The sequence below is a fragment of the Salvia miltiorrhiza genome, chromosome 1 (genome assembly GCF_028751815.1).
Source record: "Salvia miltiorrhiza cultivar Shanhuang (shh) chromosome 1, IMPLAD_Smil_shh, whole genome shotgun sequence".
In the NCBI taxonomy this organism is placed as follows: Eukaryota; Viridiplantae; Streptophyta; class Magnoliopsida; order Lamiales; family Lamiaceae; genus Salvia; species Salvia miltiorrhiza.
In genome coordinates, this window is record NC_080387.1 from 63166813 (window position 1) to 63184041 (window position 17229).

Consider the following 17229-nt stretch of genomic DNA (forward strand, 5'->3'; position numbering starts at 1 on the left):
CGAATCCAAGACCTTTGATCTTAGGCGTTAACCCCTTACCGCTTAGCTAACACACGCACATAATTTGGATCAATTTTGATTTGCAGTAGAGTAGATGAAAGAGCCCTTTTGACGAGTTTGAAGGAGAAGATTTATGAGTAGCGATGACGTCTGCACAAAAACCGCGGCGCCTCAAACCTGAAGAGATGGACCAAGAACTGAGGAATCCTTGTCTTCATCCCTACAGACATATACCAAAACAAGACATCTACTATATGAGCATTGGAATTTCAGGTCAATAAACATATATCAGTAATTAACAACGTTTTCATCATTTTGTGGAATATTTTAGCTTCGTCGTGATCATCGTACTAAGTGAAAATGGATGGCCCCATTTTGCAGAAAATCCAAGAAGCGTAACTAACTAAGACAAGAAACAGGCATAGTGATCACAGAGGTTGAATGACTAATCTCTCATTACTAAAAACAACAAAATTTTCAAATGCTACGGACTAGAAATCAACAAGAAAAAAAAATATTAATTGCTAGCTACAGAATTTCTTATATATTTCGGACACATTTCTTCGAGCTAATAAATGGAGCAACACGAATATATAATTACCCTCTTTCGTCTCAAACTCTCTCTCCGACTGCACCGTTTAGGTGATCTTTTTTTAGCTTAATTACATTGTTATTGATATTAACTTTGTTTCGGTAACTCAGTATTATTTCATAATATGCTCATATTCTTTTGTCAAAAACAAGATTTAAGGTTATTGCTTGTTCTGAGCTATTTCTTTGGCCTATGTGAAGAATTTATGAAAGTGTTTGAGCATGAAGAGAAGGCTAATTGTAGGTGGTTGATGCGTATAGGCGCGGTCCAACACGAGGGATGGCAACGAGGGCGCTGATCATTCATGATGCCTCGAAGCAGCTGAGCATTTCTCTTAGGAGCATTGTGGTTGACTTATCTCTCAGATATGGCGGCATCATCAAGCTTCTTGTCATAACTGAAGCTTTCACCGATGAACACAGGTTTCATGCTAAGGGATGTGGCCTCATGCTAAGTAAGCAATTAATCCTTTTCTTTTTAAGCATATATTATTATTATGATTCATGAATGAGAAACTATATACTAATTAGAATCCACGAGCAAGACGCATTCAAGTACTGCAACCTATAACAAACACAAGGCAGATATCGAGGAAGAAACTCACAAGACGCTTGTCAGATACTCAAACTCGGCGGAGTTTAAAGAGATGGTGGAGGCTGCTCATATGTTACAGGTGAATTAGGAAACAATCGAATCAAGATATATATATATAACCTAATGTACGTTGTGAATGTGTAGGTTGAGTTTGGGATGACAGTGGAAGCAGGCATGCTGAAGGAGGTTGCAGTTGAATACGCCAAGAGCTACCAGGCCACACATGTAATTCTGGGAAGGTATTTGCAAATTATATATACTCAACTCAAATCTGAAATTACAACATATATAAGATCACATATTTTGATGATGCTTGAAAATTTGGTTATTTACAGGAAACTGAGGAAAGAGTTAAAGTATTTCACCAAAAACCTATCCTGTGGAATATCTAGAATCAAATCCGACAACAGCATTGAGATTTTAAGACCGCCTCAAATTGAATGAAGCTGCCACAAAAGAGGAGATTACTACTAACCACAAAAGTAGTAAGTTATAAAAATTCACTTTAAACTGTTTTACTGCTATCAATCATATCCTAAATTATTGTACAAAGATAATTAGTTGTTTAAAATTGAAGAAAACATAGATGTGGAAGTGTGTGTGTATTAATGAATGATTGTAATGGAGGTGCAGGGGAAGAGTGGGAAAGCAGCAAGTTGGTGTGCACATTATGCAGAGACACAAGGGAATGGCATAGAGCTAAGAAGAGATTCAGTTATGCTGAGCTGCAGATTGCAACAAACGGCTTCTGCCCTCAGAACTCGATGTCTGATCATGGAAGCAAAGCCTACGTGGGTTTGTTGAACGATCAGAGGAAGATTCTCATCAGGGAGACCCCTTCAGTAGCAATGAGAGAGGATGATTTTGAGAGAGAGGTTGGGATGCTTGAGGGAGTTAGGCATCCCAATGTAGCGTTGCTCCTTGGATTCTGCTCAGAAGGATCAAACAGATTCCTTGTCTATGAATATGTCTGCAACGCCTCTCTCAACACACATTTATCAGGCAATCATCTCTCCCCTTAAACTTCACTACATGTACATTTTTTGAGGATTAATAATCATTCTCCCTCTCCTCAATTAACTTTCAACGTTATGTCTCCAACTTTTGTTTTCCATTAAAAAATATTCCACAATACAAAATTTGGCTATGAAAATACGAGTCAACTCACCGGAGTTTTAATTGAAATTCTTTTTTTTTTCCACCTCATTCAATAAAACAATGTTGCTTCGCTAAAAAAGCCAGAAAATTCCTCCTCAAGAATTTTTGTCATATCGTGAACAACAATGAGTTGGAATTTTTGTTAAATAATTGAAGTGGAGTTTTAGTTTAGTTTTCTTGGCGAAATAATGACATTTTATTGCTGAATTTTGTATAACGAAATATTTTTTGAAAAACACTGAAATTTAAGGATTCTTTATTAAAAATGAAAGTTGAGAATATTTTTTAAAAATGCTAAAAATTGAGTATACAAAATATTAGTATCAACCGTTTTTTTATTCTATGAATAAGTATGATTTTTCTTTTCTTTCTTATGCAGATAGAAACGAGAAGTTGAGCTGGGAAATACGAATAAACATAGCATACGGTGCAGCTAAAGGGTTGGAATACTTGCACGAACAAGGAATTTATGGCAGCATGAGGCCAAGCAACATCCTCGTAACACATGATTTTCAACCAATGGTCTTTACACTGCTCTTTTTGTTATAACTACTTTGGTAGTATTAATTATGTCCTGAATTATTAAAGATGTTTTTTTTTATAAAAAAAATCAATCATGAAGTATCGATTTTGTATCAATTGTACCTTCATTTTATCTAGTTTTCGACTTGAAAAAATTGACGCGGCTGGTTGGATGTGTAAGTTGAAAAATGAATAATTTTAAATATACAGTGGCATCGCATGGTTGATGATTTTAAAAAATGAATGGTATGAATTTTGCAGGTGTCATACTATGGAGTGAGGAATGAATACGAGGCGTTGGGAGAGTGGTCGGGGCAGCTACCAAAGAGATCAGCCATGAAGACCTTTGAGCACTTAGCACCAGAGTATGGTGAGACCGGCAAAGAAGCGAGTAAAGCTGATGTGTTCTCGTTTGGCGTGGTGCTGCTGGAGCTCATCACAGGGAGAAAGACTGTCCAAGACACACATGGCCTAAGCTTCTTGAGATGGGTAAATTCTACAAACTTCCCATCTGCATTCTTTCTATACTATAATATACTCCATATGTCGCAGGCCAGGCCGCTGTTGAGGCACAAGAAATACACAGAATTGACAGATCCTATGCTCAAAGATACCCCTGATGTTTACCAGCTCTACTGGCTCATTCGCGTCGCCGATAAATGCCTTAGCTTGGATCCCAAGAGTAGATACTCAATGAACAAGGTCATTCTTCTTCTTCATTGCTTACTTTCTATTACAATTTACAACTTCATGCATGCTTACAAGACGACTCATTTTTGCTCTTCTTTTCTGGCTAGGTTGTCAAAGCATTATCGGACGTTGTTAATTGTTGTGGCGTTGAGGAATTCTCTCCTACTGAATCTGAATTGTGACTCTTATTGGAAAGAAAATTTGGATGCTAAGTCTTGTTTTTCTTGATGATGCAAACATTTAATCTCTTATTCTGAGTTCTGCTCAGATACATATCTAGCCTAAGATCGTTTGTTGATCAAGATGGAAAAAATCTTTATTTTTATAAAGAGTATATATTGTTTTGCAAGATTTGTCATGTTTATTGATTAGATCCTTGTTATGAGAAATTATACTTCATTAGGAATTGAGTTTTTTGCCTATAAGCCATTTAAGTTTTTGGAACGAATTGGATAAAAATTCGAAGCCTGCATAATAAAGTTTACATATTCCCTATCCTTAAAGGGATATCCAAGCAGTGTAAGACTCTAATTTGTAAATCGTGAGGTTTATTTCATTTTCCCTCTTTAATTAGATTAAGATTTATATATTGAATTCAAAAATGTACTGAAGATAATCAATATGACAAATTAACACATTTTTTAAAATATACAAATTGAATTGAATGAATTTTAATCTATCATTATCAAAAGTTGGAAATATCTTAAAAATGTCGAGCAAATTATGGGTCATTGAGTACTCCCTCCGTCCCACTGTATGAGAGACCTTTTTTGGACACGAAAATTAAGAAAAATGTATTTTGTTTTTAGGTGAAAAAGTGAAAATGTGTTTAAAAGGTAAAATCTTTACCAAAAAAAGGAAGAGCCTCACTTACAGTGGAACGCCTTAAATAGAAAGAGTCTCAGATACCGTCCCAGGGAGTAGTATTTAGGGTTAATAGCCGAAAAATACACGAACTTTCACCAGATTTGCAAATTGCACATGACCTTTAAAAATAACCCCAGAATACACCACCTTTTAATTTAATCGCAAATTGCACCCGCGTTGACTAACACCTTGATCGGTGGTGACGTGGCTGCCGGATTTTGTTGACGTGGACGATTTTCCGATGTAGTAAAACGACATCATTTTGTCAAGCTCTTTTAAATTATAAAAAAATAAAAAAAATGGAAAAATCCCCTGATTTATCGTTTGGACCTTCTTCCCGTCTGGACTGTCTTCCTCCTGCAAATCTCGATCACTCATTCTGCAAATCTCGATCGCTGCCTTCCTCCTGGAAATGAGGGGAAACGGTGGCGGTGGTGGTGGTGGAGAGCAGGTGTGCGAGCTTTAACCTGCGACCGCTGCGAAAATTAGGGTTTCAAAGGGCGCCAGTTCGGATTTGCGAAATTAGGGCAGGAGAGGGCGGCAGGACGGCGGAAATCGTGGGGGAAGAGGGAGACGGCGGGGCAACGAGTGTTGGACGACGCACCTCTGCGAGGACGATGAAGGAAGAGGGGTTTGCAGGAGGGCGAGGCGGCGACAACTTTGGGGATCTAGGGCTTTAGGCAGCGGCGGTAGTAGTGGAGCAGAAACGTGTGTGTGTGTGTCTGTGTCTGTGTCTGTGAGAAACGAGAGAAGAAGGAGCATAAACATGTAAAAATCGATGGTGGATTGTGGGCAGCGGGGATCCACGATCCGGTGAAGCAGAAGGCGTGGTGGGCAAGGGATGAAGAGGGAGGGCGGGGAGAGGATGAAGGCTGCAAATCGCTGGGAAAGGGTGCGGAGGACCTGAATCTGGAAGCGCTGCTGCCGGAGGGGTTCTTGGAGAGGTGGCGCTGCCGGTAAAGATGGCGCTGCCTGGAGAGGTGGAGAAGATGAATTGGATTACTTTGTTTAATTAATTAATCAGACTTTGTTTAATTAAAATCACCTTTTAATTTAATTTCTGGGCAAAACGACGTCGTTTTGCCCACGTGGCTTGCTAGCGTGTAAAAAAAGCCACGAGTAATGCCATGTCATCGCCGGTCAAACTTAAGAGCTGCCGAAATTTTCGCCGTGTGCAATTTGTGATTAAATTAAAAAGTGGTGTATTCTAGGGCTATTTTTTAAGGTCATGTGCAATATACAAATCTGGTGAAAGTTCGTGTATTTTTTGGCTATTAACCCTAGTATTTACCGTGCAAAGTTACACATATTTTTTGCTACTACCCTTAAATATACAGACAACGGAAAAACATAAGCAATTGCATGCAAATACTATCTTTCAACTAATACAGAAACAAATGAAACTTTAACATTTGCTCAAAAGCTAGTCAATCAACTTTCTCTAAAATTTTCTCATGTCCCAATCAATCTCCACATAGTCAATCACTATCTTTGGAACTGATTTAATCAAGTGCCAATCGGCACCTTCTTGTACTCTGCATCTGTTTGTGAGCATATCACTGTCTGAAATTGTCACTGCTGCAAGAGAAGCAGGGAAACCATCATGTGGCAATGAACGAATGTTAGGACATTGATTGATTTCCAAAGAATGAAAACAACGGATATCCACAAGCGACGGTAGATTGGTAAGCATCGGACAATCATCAATGTGAAGAGTGTGAAGGCGAGGGAATCGACTACCACGGAACAGATCCCATGAAACCAAAATTGGAATGTTCTTCATCGTGAGAGACTCCAACGATTGAAAACCAGAGAAGTCTTGGTTAACTTGAGACCAATTCAGCATGCCCTCGATAGTAAGAGATTTCAGATCTGGAAGCTTTGCAAGAGGGGCAAGAATATGCCAGTTCTTGCAACTCTGCAAGATAATACTTGAAAGCTTGCAAAGCGGAGTACTAAACCAACTCGGCAATGAAATGCCATTATATTTGGTGACTGTTAGCTCCTTCAGATTTTCATGTGGTCGAAGACCATGAAGAATTTGTTCATGATGGTATCTGTCTGCATAGCCACTCCATTCCAATTCAAGCCGATCAAGGAATGGTTTCGTGTCTAGCATAGCTTGCCTGGCCTCGTTCATAGTTGGCACATAGTCAAGATTCTTGATAGAAAGGCATCCTCTTAAAAGCTTCATGTTTTTAAGCTCTTCAATGCCATGCCCTTCAGTTCTCCCAACGATAAATGCAGATAGAGATTGGAGATTGACCAACCTTCCAAATTCTGGTGGCATTTCGTTAAGCTGCTTCATGTCCAAATGAAGATGCTGCAAACTAACCATTTTCTTCGTATTTCTTGGCAGATCACGAAGCCTAGGACATTGCTCAAGCTTTAGTATCTGTAAACTAAAGAGATTGGCAAGTGACTCAGGCAGTTTCATGAAGCCATTCTCAGAGAGATTGAGATAACGAAGATATTTCAAGTGCTCAACAGACTCGGGTAGCTCAACAAGGCCAATACGACTCAAATCCAACACTCTCAAAGATTTCAATTTCAGAAAAAGATGGTATGGAACTCTAATGTTGCCACCATGTACAGACATGACTTTAAGCGTTCTCAAATTCTCATACCAATGATAACCGTCTAACACTCTTGGTTGCCGGCTCGGACAATCCATAGAAGCATGACGAGTGTTCTTGAAACTTGTGGGACTTTCATTTGATTGGCTATCTTTCAGATGCAAACAAGTACGGGGCGAGATAAGTTGAGCCATGCTGTGAGTAAGGTCGTGCATCTTATACATTTCTCCACCACGGACATTAACACCCGAGGACTGGAAAAATGACCTCCAGAGTAAATTCTTGAAGTAATCATAGCCAAGCTCTTCAATCCCCATAGCTCCGGTGGGATGCACAAATCCTTCTGCTATCCATAGAAAAACCAACTCACTGACTTCAAAGTCATGATCCTTTGGGAACATGGCACAATAAGCAAAACATTTTTTCAAATGCGCCGGCAAATGATAATAGCTCAAGGCTAAAGCTGCAAAGATGTCATTGTCACCACTGTGCAAATCCCACAATTCACTGTTTAGAACAGAGATCCATTCTTTTGGATCATCTTTGAAGTGCAGCATGCCTCCAAGAGTATTGGCTGCTAAAGGCAACCCTTTACATTTCATTGCTATCTGTCTTCCAATTTGTTCGAATTCGCATGTCAAATTTCTACCTGAAGTTGCTCTTTGCTTAAGCAATTCCCAACTGTTCTCCTCACTTAAGCTCTCCACACAATGTGAAGGAACTGTTCCAACAATTCGCGACACAATCATGCTTCGAGTGGTCAACAAGATTTTGCTACCATGTGCCCCAACTCTAAAAGGAGAAGACAGGATATCCCAATCTCTGTGCTCCTCACTCCAGTAATCATCCAACACAAGTAAAAACCTCTTGCCACGAATCAATTCCTGAAGTTTAACTTGAACACGATCAAGGCCGGACAACTTGCACCTTTTCCCCAATGCAGACTCTACAATCGACTTCGTGATGCGAATGGTGTCGAAATCCATTGACACAGAAGTCCACATCTTCAGCTCAAACTTGTCTACAAGTCTGTTGTCATTGTAAGCAAGTTGAGCAAGAGTCGTCTTCCCAATCCCGCCCATGCCAATTATGGGAACAACAGAAACCCTACTTGTGCTCAAACGCTCATCCAACAGCAACTGAACAATCACATTCTTATCCCCTTCACGCCCAATCACATTCCTCTCATCCACCAAAGAACTTGTACCACCATTGTAAGCTGGATTACACTTACAGCCCAATTTTGTGAACTCGGTCTTATAAAGTGCATCCATTTCTCTGGCAATCTCCTCCAATTCTAGCCTAATCTTATTCACTTGACGAGGTACGGTCAATTTAGAAGGTGAAGTAAACATATCGCTTACCTGCAGTCCGTCTCGATTGGCCGCGCGCTTCGCTAGATCCAGTTCAATTCCGTCGAGCAGATCATCGGCGGAGAAGGAGAGCGCTTCCACGTCTTCTAGCCACGTCTTCCACGCCTCGCCGCTGATTCTGTTGGAGAAAAATGAGCGATTTTCTTCCACGCGGCCGACCATTGCTCTGATCCTTTCGAGTGTTCTTCGCAGCTTGCGGAATTCTTCGTCGGCGCCTAATACTAGGCTCGTCTCTTGCACAGCAAAGGTAGCAAACCTGTCGATTAACACTTGCAGCGGCGCCGACACAACGCCCGCTTGAAGAACTGAATCCATGTGTTTTGAGGTCTTGAGATGGATGTTCGCTGCTTCAGCAGTGGAGGAAATGTAGAAAGAGAGTTTGAGCAAGCTGGATATTTTGCAGCGACGACTCCAAGTCTTCGCCTTCTTCCGCAGGTAATTTGGAGGAATGACACTCCTGTAAAAAATATGGGATTAAAAAATAATGGCATTATTGAATTGAATTTCCACATTTTTAATTACTAGCAGAGGAAACATGCGTAGCACGTATTTGTAGATGCTGAATTACTTGATGTAATATTATGCTACAAATTATCTTTATAGACGATGTAACTATTGTAGAGCATGAAATTAATCTCAACAACAAAATAAATGAAAATAGAAAATAACACCAAGAATTTATGTGGTTCAATAGAAAAATGTACGTTCAAGGAGATCAAGAAATTTCACTATTAATTATTCGATTTTACAATAACAAAGTTGAGTCATGCCATAAGAATGAAAAAAGCCCCCCTTCAATCCACAAATGAGAATCATATTTATAAGTTATAAAGTAAACTTAGTCCTAAAGCCCATTAATGAAGGCAATTGAGCCCAAATCTCATAATAATAATAATGGTTTTGAGGGTGAACTGTCAATGGATGGTGTGGAGCTGGATTGTCAAGGCTGAGGCAGAGCTAAGCTACAAAACTAAGTTCCAAGGCTGAGACAGAGCTAAGGTCCAAAGCTGTTAAAACTGAGCTATCAATGCTGGGTGTCCAAAATAATAATAATAATAGTAGAGGGAAAGATTTTAGCACTATATCCGCACAACGCTTTTGACACATAGTTTACCCCTCATCAACCATATTAGATGCAATACTCAGTATAACATTGAGAAAATTATTGTGAATAAAGTTTGTTAAAAATACGTATTAAAATTATGAAAAGTCAAATATTGCTAGTAAATAAAAGATTAAAAACTAAAAGCAATTATGTTAACTATTAATTAGTCTAAACTATTAAATGTAAATTTATGTTCACATCAATAGAAATTTTTTGGATTATTCTCTCCACAAAGACCATGCAACATATGTTTTTTTCACTAATTCAAATAACTCAAAAAAAAAAAAATCTTCGTCAGAAAGTTCAACACACACAAACTTGTCAATTTCATTTGTAGAATTGATCTTATTTTCAGACATGTGGTAACTCTCAATTTGGAATTTCAATTACATGAATATGTGCATCTACATGTCCAAAATTCTCATTCTTGAATATTTGAGTTGTTTGACTAACATATATTTTTTCTTGTATTTCCTTTCGTTCTGTGTTGCATGTCATTGTGATAAATAAAATTGACTTTCTAATTCTTTGTACTAATATCAATGCATCAAGATATCTGCATCTAATATCTAATGTTGGACCCCCGGTAAACGTTGCAAGAAAAATAATTATTTTGCCAACTTCATTCTCTCACTACAATTCTCCTTTGAAAACATTATCAACAATTCTTTGATATAATTTTGCTCTCATACTTGATTGGTTGAGGCGATAGAAATATAGTCTTGTCGTGTCCAATTTTATATACATATCAACATAATCTTCCTGCTAATAAAAGTATGGGTTCCTTTATATTTAAGATTTGTAGTTTATAGCAAATATATATATTCTCGACGTGATACATTCTTATTATTTTGCTTTATGACACTTGTGAAAATGAAAGAATACATCACAAACATTTATTGAAATAAAAATGAGTTGGAGATAGAAGACAATGTCTAGGAGATCAAAGGAAAAGACTTCATTAAATTTTCAAGGTTCTCGAATATATGGAGAATCGAGATTTATAGTCAATATTAAGTTGTTGGTTTAGATTAATTGATTCAAAATGGAAGCAAATAAATTTAGGGATTAATTGATTCAAAATTTGATTGCAAATAACTTTAATATTTTTCAACTGTTCTTATCTTTACTTTATTGAAAAAATGAGTGGATACTGGAAAGGATCATAAGACCCATAATAATATGCTTTATTCTATGTCTATCATCTGAATAAGCATGAATCATGATATCTCGCTCAAATGATATTGTTGTCATTATTACCTTATAATTTGATTTGCATGTGGAGATCGAATTATATACTCGTTGATCTAAGTTCACATATTTGGATATATGAAGTTCAACGTTATCCATTGACAAACCTCCCTTTTTCTTTTTATTATAATTTCTGGATTATTATACTTATGATGTTTTTTGAACTTTACATATATAGAAGAATAATCTTTCAATCTTCAAAAAACTTTTACATATGGATCGACCTCCAAAAATTTTGTGACATTCTTCACTACTATTTAGGATATAATTTGTTCATTGTGTTCTCTACCTCGCTTCATGTTTCATAAACATAATTGAAATAAGCCAGGAGTTGAATCTTGTGGGATCAATTCCTAAAGATCATGATAAACTGTTCCTTATGCTAAAAAATAGTAAATTCTTTCTCTTGCAAATGGAATAGACAATTGTATGAGCGGATATTTCTTTGAAAATTTATAGATTCTTTTGAACAATTCTTCAGGAATTTCAGAAAAAGGAAGTATAACTTTTTCATTATCACAACAAAAAGTAGCCTCATATTGATATTTCGCAGGACCGCAATAAGTGCAATCGGACATACCTTTTTTAATTTATGTAGCACCGAACCTACAACTATAAACAATAGATTTAAATATAATAAATATTATTTAATGTATATCTATAAATAAATATTATTCTCAAAACATTGTATTACTTACTATTTTAGGTTAGAACGTTTCCTTTTCATTTCTTTGTGGGTATATCTATGCCGTTGTAATATCACGTATAATATTAAAAAAAAGATTAAGAAAAAAAATTCCAACTCATGTATAGCCAGATGGTTTGGCTATGCCTATAAATTATATAACCTACTCTATAAAAAATAAAATTCACGCATCAAGCTATGTTGGCATTATATTTTTTTGGTGTTGTTGAAGAATTTTTTTTAGCTAAATGTGAATGAAGAATTGCGAGTACTCATACTTTAGATATATATACTCAAATTAATAATAATTCAAAATTAATCAGAATATTATATAGTTTGAAATAAGTTTGAATCAAAATATTGATAGGTTTATCAAATTTTGAGACACAAAATGGTCATAATACATAATAACCATGTAATTTTATTGATAATTGTATGAATTGAAATTTTTTACATTAATTAGGTAACGACTCTATTGCATGCATGTGATTAGCATACAAACTTATATATGCGAAAAGAGTTTAAAAGTGTAAATTATTTCACTAACTTATTTATGATGAAAGGGTAAACGAAAGAGGGAAGAAAGAAGAAAGTAGTATAGTAATTTTGAAGAATTTGAACTTATTTAGAGTTGTGATTAGCGTAGGATTCTTGTATGTTAATAATAATAATAATAATAATAATAAATAATAATAATAATAATAATAATAATAATAATATGATATTACATCATTGCCTTTAAAATTGATTTAAAAATAGGGACATAATAAGTAAATCAAATATTGTAAAACAAGCCTATTTTATAGTAATAGGTATAGATGGATTAATTGGTGTTCCTCTTTTATTCACAAGAATTGAATTGACTTGAAGAAAAATATCTCATGGGCAAAATTATCTTCTCGATTCGTATGTTATAGTCTTCTCTATCAAAGCCCTCTCCTTGACTAGCAGTTTGCAGATAGTTCTCGTCAAGGTTCGATCTCGATATTCAGTGTATTTTTCTTGACTATCTTTGTTTTATCGTTTCTTGCTTCTACTATCTGCGGACGCCTCGAATTTTTCAGGTTCGTACTCCTCTTCGATTTCTGTAGTAGCTATAGTTTCTCATGGATTATAAAAATGTTTGGAGTTTTTCCGTTCTGATTGTATCTTGCTACTGTGTTCAATTTGTGTGATTCTTTCAAATCATACGCGGTGGCTGTTCGAGGTAAAAAAGATGATTATAAAAAACAACCAGTTTTTTTTCCTGTTTAAGCAGCATTTGATTGTTGCATAGCATTAGAAAAATCGTGGAGAATCTTAACATAACTATTATACAGAATAACAAATGTGGGATCGAGAAATGAGTTATTCCTCCAACATTCTGTCCAAAACTTCCTCTTGCTGGTTGTTGGGTTGTATAAGTGAATGTTTGGATTTTGTGATAGGCACGAGGATGGAAAGCGAGTATCTTGAGCTGTACAAATCAGTGGTTAGTGAGATCAGCAAAGGGATGGAGCAAGTGAAAGAGTGTTGTTCCAACAAGGAGCAAGATGGATTTTTGGAGAGAATGTTGTCTTCCCATGAAGAGGCTCTATTGATTCTTACGGGGCGTGCTCCACAGGGACAATGTCAGTCAGGGATATCATCGTTATCAGATCCTCCCGACTCTCCAACTGGATCCAAAGATGCAAGAAGCCGTTTGTGGAAAAGGTGACTTTGATATTTCTCAAGCACTTGATTGTTGAAAACATAAGGTGATTCTTCAAACTCCTTTTGATTGGCTTTGTAGGGAATACTTTAAGAGAAGAAATAAAATTGTCAAGATTGAGGCATCCTCTGATTCTGAACTACCACACGAGGATGGATATGCTTGGAGGAAGTACGGCAAGAAAGCTATCCTTAATGCCAAATATCCAAGGTCATAAATCTATGCTCAATAAGTGATATCCTAGTTGATATCCAATGCCAAGTTCCTCACTCTGTGGTGCCCGATAATTAGATTGAGTGTGAAGTCGGTGATATTTCTTGTTTATTTACGTTATTATAAACAAAATAATGTTTATGCAGAGGCTATTATAGATGCATTCAGAGTAAAACTTGTTTGGCTAAAAAACGAGTACAGAGGTCAGACGATGGGACTGTATTTGAGGTCACATACAAAGGACAGCATACATGCCCAGGCCGGGTTCTCAAAAAGAAAAAAAAGTTCATAGAAGCGGAACAAGAGGGTATGTGTTACTTCATTGCCTTGTTTTTCGTTTAGGATACTTATCTTTAGCCCTAAATTTATCATGAAGAAACGGTGAAATAAGCTTGTGTGAAAAAATAAGAGATTTAAAGGAATTTTTTTTCTCATGATGAATATATACTCCCTCCGTTCTATTAGCTTTGTCTCATTTCTTTTGAGCACGATTATTAACTAGAGTTAAATTAGTATAGTAAAAATGTGACCATATTGTTTGTAGTGTAAAATCTATACTAATATAAAAAGAGCCTAAGGCACAACTTGTGAATTGTTTATTTTACTCCTATCATAGTATTTTATATTATACTCCTATACTAATAGAAAAAGAGTCTAAAGCAATCTAAGGCATAACTTGTGAATTGCCTATTTTACCTCTGTTATATATTTTATATTATATATTTATAAAATAACTAGAGAAATCAAAAAACAAATATCCAAATTTTGTACGAATTCTTTTAAGAAGTAGTACGAATTTTTTGGGTATGGTTAAATTCAAATTCAGTTAGTGTTTGAATTAGTTAAAATTATTTCTTATAAATATCTCGTTATTGTAAAATAAAATCTCATTATCTACATATTATCATAAATTTTTTTAGTGAAAACTTGGCTTGACAATGTCTTCAAACGTAATCATATAATTGCATAAATAATCCGTATTTTTTTTGCTATTTTATTTCTAATCAACAATTTTTTTGAGGCGATCTAATCAACAATTAGTATGCATGTTTTTGTGCTTAATTAATTAATAAAAAATTAAAACCTCGATTTGTATCTCGAAAATATAAGGATTTAGTAGTATTAATAAGTCACTGTCGGTTTGAAGGATTAGATATGACTAGATTAGATTAATCTTATCATATTTTGTTCGGTTGGGTGGATACGGTCAATGATTCAATCTTAGGAGAGTGCCACATAGGATTAGTCTTGATGTATCCCTATGACAAAATTAGTCTTAAACCAACTCAATCTTAAATAGTATCGGGCTAATTTAATCTCGGCAACCGAACGCCCATATCAAGATCTAGATTAATGTCTGATAACATTACGTGGGTTGTTTGTATTTCTATTTGTTTGGTCTGATTTGTATTAGTTTAGTTATTGTTGGTTTAATTATGATTAATTTATAACAGCTTGACTAATTTATTACTCCGTATAATATAATTTAATTTTGATGTCATCTTTAATTTGTATCTCAAAAGGAAAAAGAAAAAATGACAGTAAAACACGTCCGACATGCCATAGTTAAAATACAAAAAATTGAGTACAATCGGGTTGATCTGCATCCAGGCCCTGACCCGTATCCTGATTCAAACCCACATCCTGACCCAAATTGTGTAAATTAGGAGGTGTAAGTGAGTTGAGCTAGCTCACAAGTTACTCGAGATCGACTCGAAAATTACTCGAAATCGACTAGCACTACTAAAAAAAAATAGGGATAACGGTTCATACATAACGATTTTGCTAAAAAATCGTTATATATGAATGCACTTTTAATGATACATAACGATTTTACAAAACTCTGTTATGTATGTGGTGTTGTTTTAATGTATTTATAACAGTATTAAGTTACGCATTACATATTAGTGTTATCTATAAAAAATCAATTTAATGTTGCCGGTAGGAAAATTATATCTTTCATATTTGTTTGGGGCACCTGTTTTATAGGCTATGATGGGTATGGTTTGGATGGCACACTTACTGGAGGGAAAGTTTTAGAAGGTAGTCTTTTGTCTCGCATATTTGATTGTTTGTTGCCTTTGGAGTTGCTTGACGAGATCAAGAAAACTAAGTATTTGTTAGTAATGAGCTTGATATCGCTCTTTTTTCAAATTTTAAATTCTTTAGAGTGTGAGTGGTGTGAAAAGTTTTATTTTGTAATTAGGATTGATTGAATATTTAGAATTGATCGCGTTTGATTTTTAGATTTCATCCCGTGTTTTTGCAGGATGAAAGTTTGGATGGATAGATTGACTTTGACTGAAAACTGCTTCAGAGTGCCATTTGTTGAAGGTTGTAAATGACGGATGATTAAATTATTTAGATATATTTGACATTTTGGTTATGGATGAATGAAGTTATTTGGATGATTAAATATTTATATAATATTATATGATTTAGTTGTTGTATGTGTTGTATTTGAGAATATTGTATATTGTATAATTTGCATTTAGGAAATTATAAAACAAGAAAAAATATGCTTGAATTCTATATTTGAAAATACATAATATAAATGATCATTATGTAAAATACAAAAAACGTTATGTTTAACGACAATAAAGTATATAAGAAATATATTTTATAACGAAAAAAAATAAGTTTTATAACGGTAAAAAATTGTTATATTTGCTATTATACGAAAACGGTAATTAATCGTTATGTAAAATATAAAAACCGTTATGTATAATTACAATACATAACGAAAAAAATACATTTTATAACAGATTTTACCGTTATGTATTATATTCATACAAAACGATAATCAATGTGTTATGTATACCTCATTTACCATTATGTATATATAGTATGGATAACGGTATATTACCGTTATCTATGAGCACCCTCATACATAACACCACTATATAGAATGCTTTTTTTGATACATAGATAACGGAAAATTATTGTTACGTATGAGCATTTTTTTAGTAGTGTCGGTATAAGTCGAGCTCGAGCTACTCGATTAGGTATCGAGCCCGAGTTCGAGTTTCATCATACTCGACTCGTTATGCTCGCGAGCCTAATCGAGCTTTCAAAAAACTTACGATTTTATCCTTATATTATAGCTTGATTACTAATATAATCATAATATATACAATTTGTTGAAGCATGTATGAGACGAGCTTAAACGAGCTCAAGCTCACCGAGCTTAAACGAGCTCGAGCTCGATTAAGATTCAATAATCAAATATGTGGAGTGTTGGCCCAATATTCTTTATCCTTTTTGGCCCATTTCTGGGCCCAGCTCTCCCTCAGCCCATTCCTCCCTCTAACCCTAAAACAAATACCCCCTCATCCGTCTTTCTACCCCCAAAAACTCGGCTGCTACCCCTTCATCTCCCCCCCAAACCCTAAATTCCCTCTGACCCCTAGAATCCTCCCCCTCGAGCTCTCCAACCTATTAATGGTTGCTCCTCTTTGTGTTCCCAAACTATTAACTCCCCTTCACCCTATTTATCCCTGCTACAGAGCTTTCCATCGGTGCAAGTTTTACACACTGTTTTTACTTGGAAGGCTCTGCTATTCCTTCTTGAAGTGTCGCTGCATTCCTGTTCTTGGTCTCCTGTTGGTGACTGTGGGTGTGAACTTCGCTCCGATTGAGTGTTTGTGTAGCCAGATTCCTGACCATCGGAATTCCATTGAGTGTTTGAGAGTTGACCTCCTCTGTCCACCTGAGCCGTTGTGTTGATTATTGTTGCCGTAAGGGCGCCGCCACCGTGGGAAAAACCTGAGCAAATAGTGTCTTTGAGACACAATTTTTCCCACCGATTAAACTCTGATTTCTTCCTTTTTTCCTTCATTTACGTTTATTCTCTGTTATTTAAAACTTCTAACCTTCTAACCTTCTTTGGTGGTTTTATTTGCAGGAAATGGGA

The 17229-nt window shown here is 35.8% G+C and overlaps 4 protein-coding genes across 15 annotated transcripts; 3 read left to right on the forward strand and 1 right to left on the reverse strand.

Moving 5' to 3' along the window:
• The first annotated feature begins 573 nt into the window (after window positions 1-573).
• Window positions 574-1959, forward strand: LOC131004000 (uncharacterized). Of its 3 annotated transcripts, none has more exons than XM_057930583.1 (6): window positions 574-642; window positions 836-1046; window positions 1123-1265; window positions 1331-1425; window positions 1522-1671; window positions 1820-1959. In XM_057930583.1, the coding sequence occupies exons 2-5, from the start codon at window positions 872-874 to the stop codon at window positions 1628-1630; spliced, it is 522 nt and encodes a 173-aa protein (XP_057786566.1). In that variant the 5' UTR covers window positions 574-642; window positions 836-871; the 3' UTR covers window positions 1631-1671; window positions 1820-1959. The 3 variants fall into 3 exon arrangements, with proteins under 3 accessions (XP_057786566.1, XP_057786558.1, XP_057786561.1); XM_057930575.1 differs by having other exon boundaries at window positions 585-642; window positions 793-1046; XM_057930578.1 differs by having other exon boundaries at window positions 589-642; window positions 853-1046.
• LOC131011344 (probable serine/threonine-protein kinase PBL23) lies at window positions 1795-3878 on the forward strand. The gene is made up of 5 exons (XM_057939135.1): window positions 1795-2188; window positions 2724-2866; window positions 3128-3355; window positions 3419-3568; window positions 3664-3878. The coding sequence occupies exons 1-5, from the start codon at window positions 1795-1797 to the stop codon at window positions 3736-3738; spliced, it is 990 nt and encodes a 329-aa protein (XP_057795118.1). The 3' UTR covers window positions 3739-3878.
• A 1903-nt stretch (window positions 3879-5781) lies between these two features.
• Window positions 5782-8937, reverse strand: LOC131003174 (putative disease resistance protein RGA3). The gene has a single exon (XM_057929657.1). It carries the CDS (start codon window positions 8685-8687, stop codon window positions 5865-5867), a length of 2823 nt encoding a protein of 940 aa, XP_057785640.1. The 5' UTR covers window positions 8688-8937; the 3' UTR covers window positions 5782-5864.
• A 3292-nt stretch (window positions 8938-12229) lies between these two features.
• LOC131003859 (probable WRKY transcription factor 41) lies at window positions 12230-15766 on the forward strand. Of its 10 annotated transcripts, none has more exons than XM_057930439.1 (6): window positions 12230-12386; window positions 12841-13105; window positions 13185-13313; window positions 13463-13623; window positions 15306-15359; window positions 15586-15766. In XM_057930439.1, exons 2-6 carry the CDS (start codon window positions 12849-12851, stop codon window positions 15588-15590), a joined length of 606 nt encoding a protein of 201 aa, XP_057786422.1. In that variant the 5' UTR covers window positions 12230-12386; window positions 12841-12848; the 3' UTR covers window positions 15591-15766. The 10 variants fall into 10 exon arrangements, 9 of the variants coding, with proteins under 9 accessions (XP_057786422.1, XP_057786395.1, XP_057786439.1 ...); XR_009094840.1 differs by having other exon boundaries at window positions 12236-12386; window positions 15262-15359; XM_057930452.1 differs by having other exon boundaries at window positions 12248-12406.
• The last annotated feature ends 1463 nt before the right edge of the window (window positions 15767-17229 follow it).

Excerpts from the sequence above, each read along its gene's own strand:
- LOC131004000 (XM_057930583.1), top strand. The coding sequence starts at position 872 with ATGGCAACGAGGGCGCTGATCATTCATGATGCCTCGAAGCAGCTGAGC. Across the intron at positions 1,047-1,122 it reads GGGATGTGGCCTCATGCTAA|AATCCACGAGCAAGACGCAT; the intron begins GTAAGCAATTAA and ends TATACTAATTAG. Across the intron at positions 1,266-1,330 it reads AGGCTGCTCATATGTTACAG|GTTGAGTTTGGGATGACAGT; the intron begins GTGAATTAGGAA and ends GTGAATGTGTAG.
- LOC131003859 (XM_057930412.1), top strand. The coding sequence starts at position 12,849 with ATGGAAAGCGAGTATCTTGAGCTGTACAAATCAGTGGTTAGTGAGATC. Across the intron at positions 13,314-13,462 it reads CTTAATGCCAAATATCCAAG|AGGCTATTATAGATGCATTC; the intron begins GTCATAAATCTA and ends ATGTTTATGCAG. Across the intron at positions 13,624-15,305 it reads CATAGAAGCGGAACAAGAGG|GCTATGATGGGTATGGTTTG; the intron begins GTATGTGTTACT and ends CCTGTTTTATAG.
- LOC131011344 (XM_057939135.1), top strand. The coding sequence starts at position 1,795 with ATGAATGATTGTAATGGAGGTGCAGGGGAAGAGTGGGAAAGCAGCAAG. Across the intron at positions 2,189-2,723 it reads TCTCAACACACATTTATCAG|ATAGAAACGAGAAGTTGAGC; the intron begins GCAATCATCTCT and ends TTTCTTATGCAG. Across the intron at positions 2,867-3,127 it reads CACATGATTTTCAACCAATG|GTGTCATACTATGGAGTGAG; the intron begins GTCTTTACACTG and ends TGAATTTTGCAG.
- LOC131003174 (XM_057929657.1), bottom strand. The coding sequence starts at position 8,687 with ATGGATTCAGTTCTTCAAGCGGGCGTTGTGTCGGCGCCGCTGCAAGTG.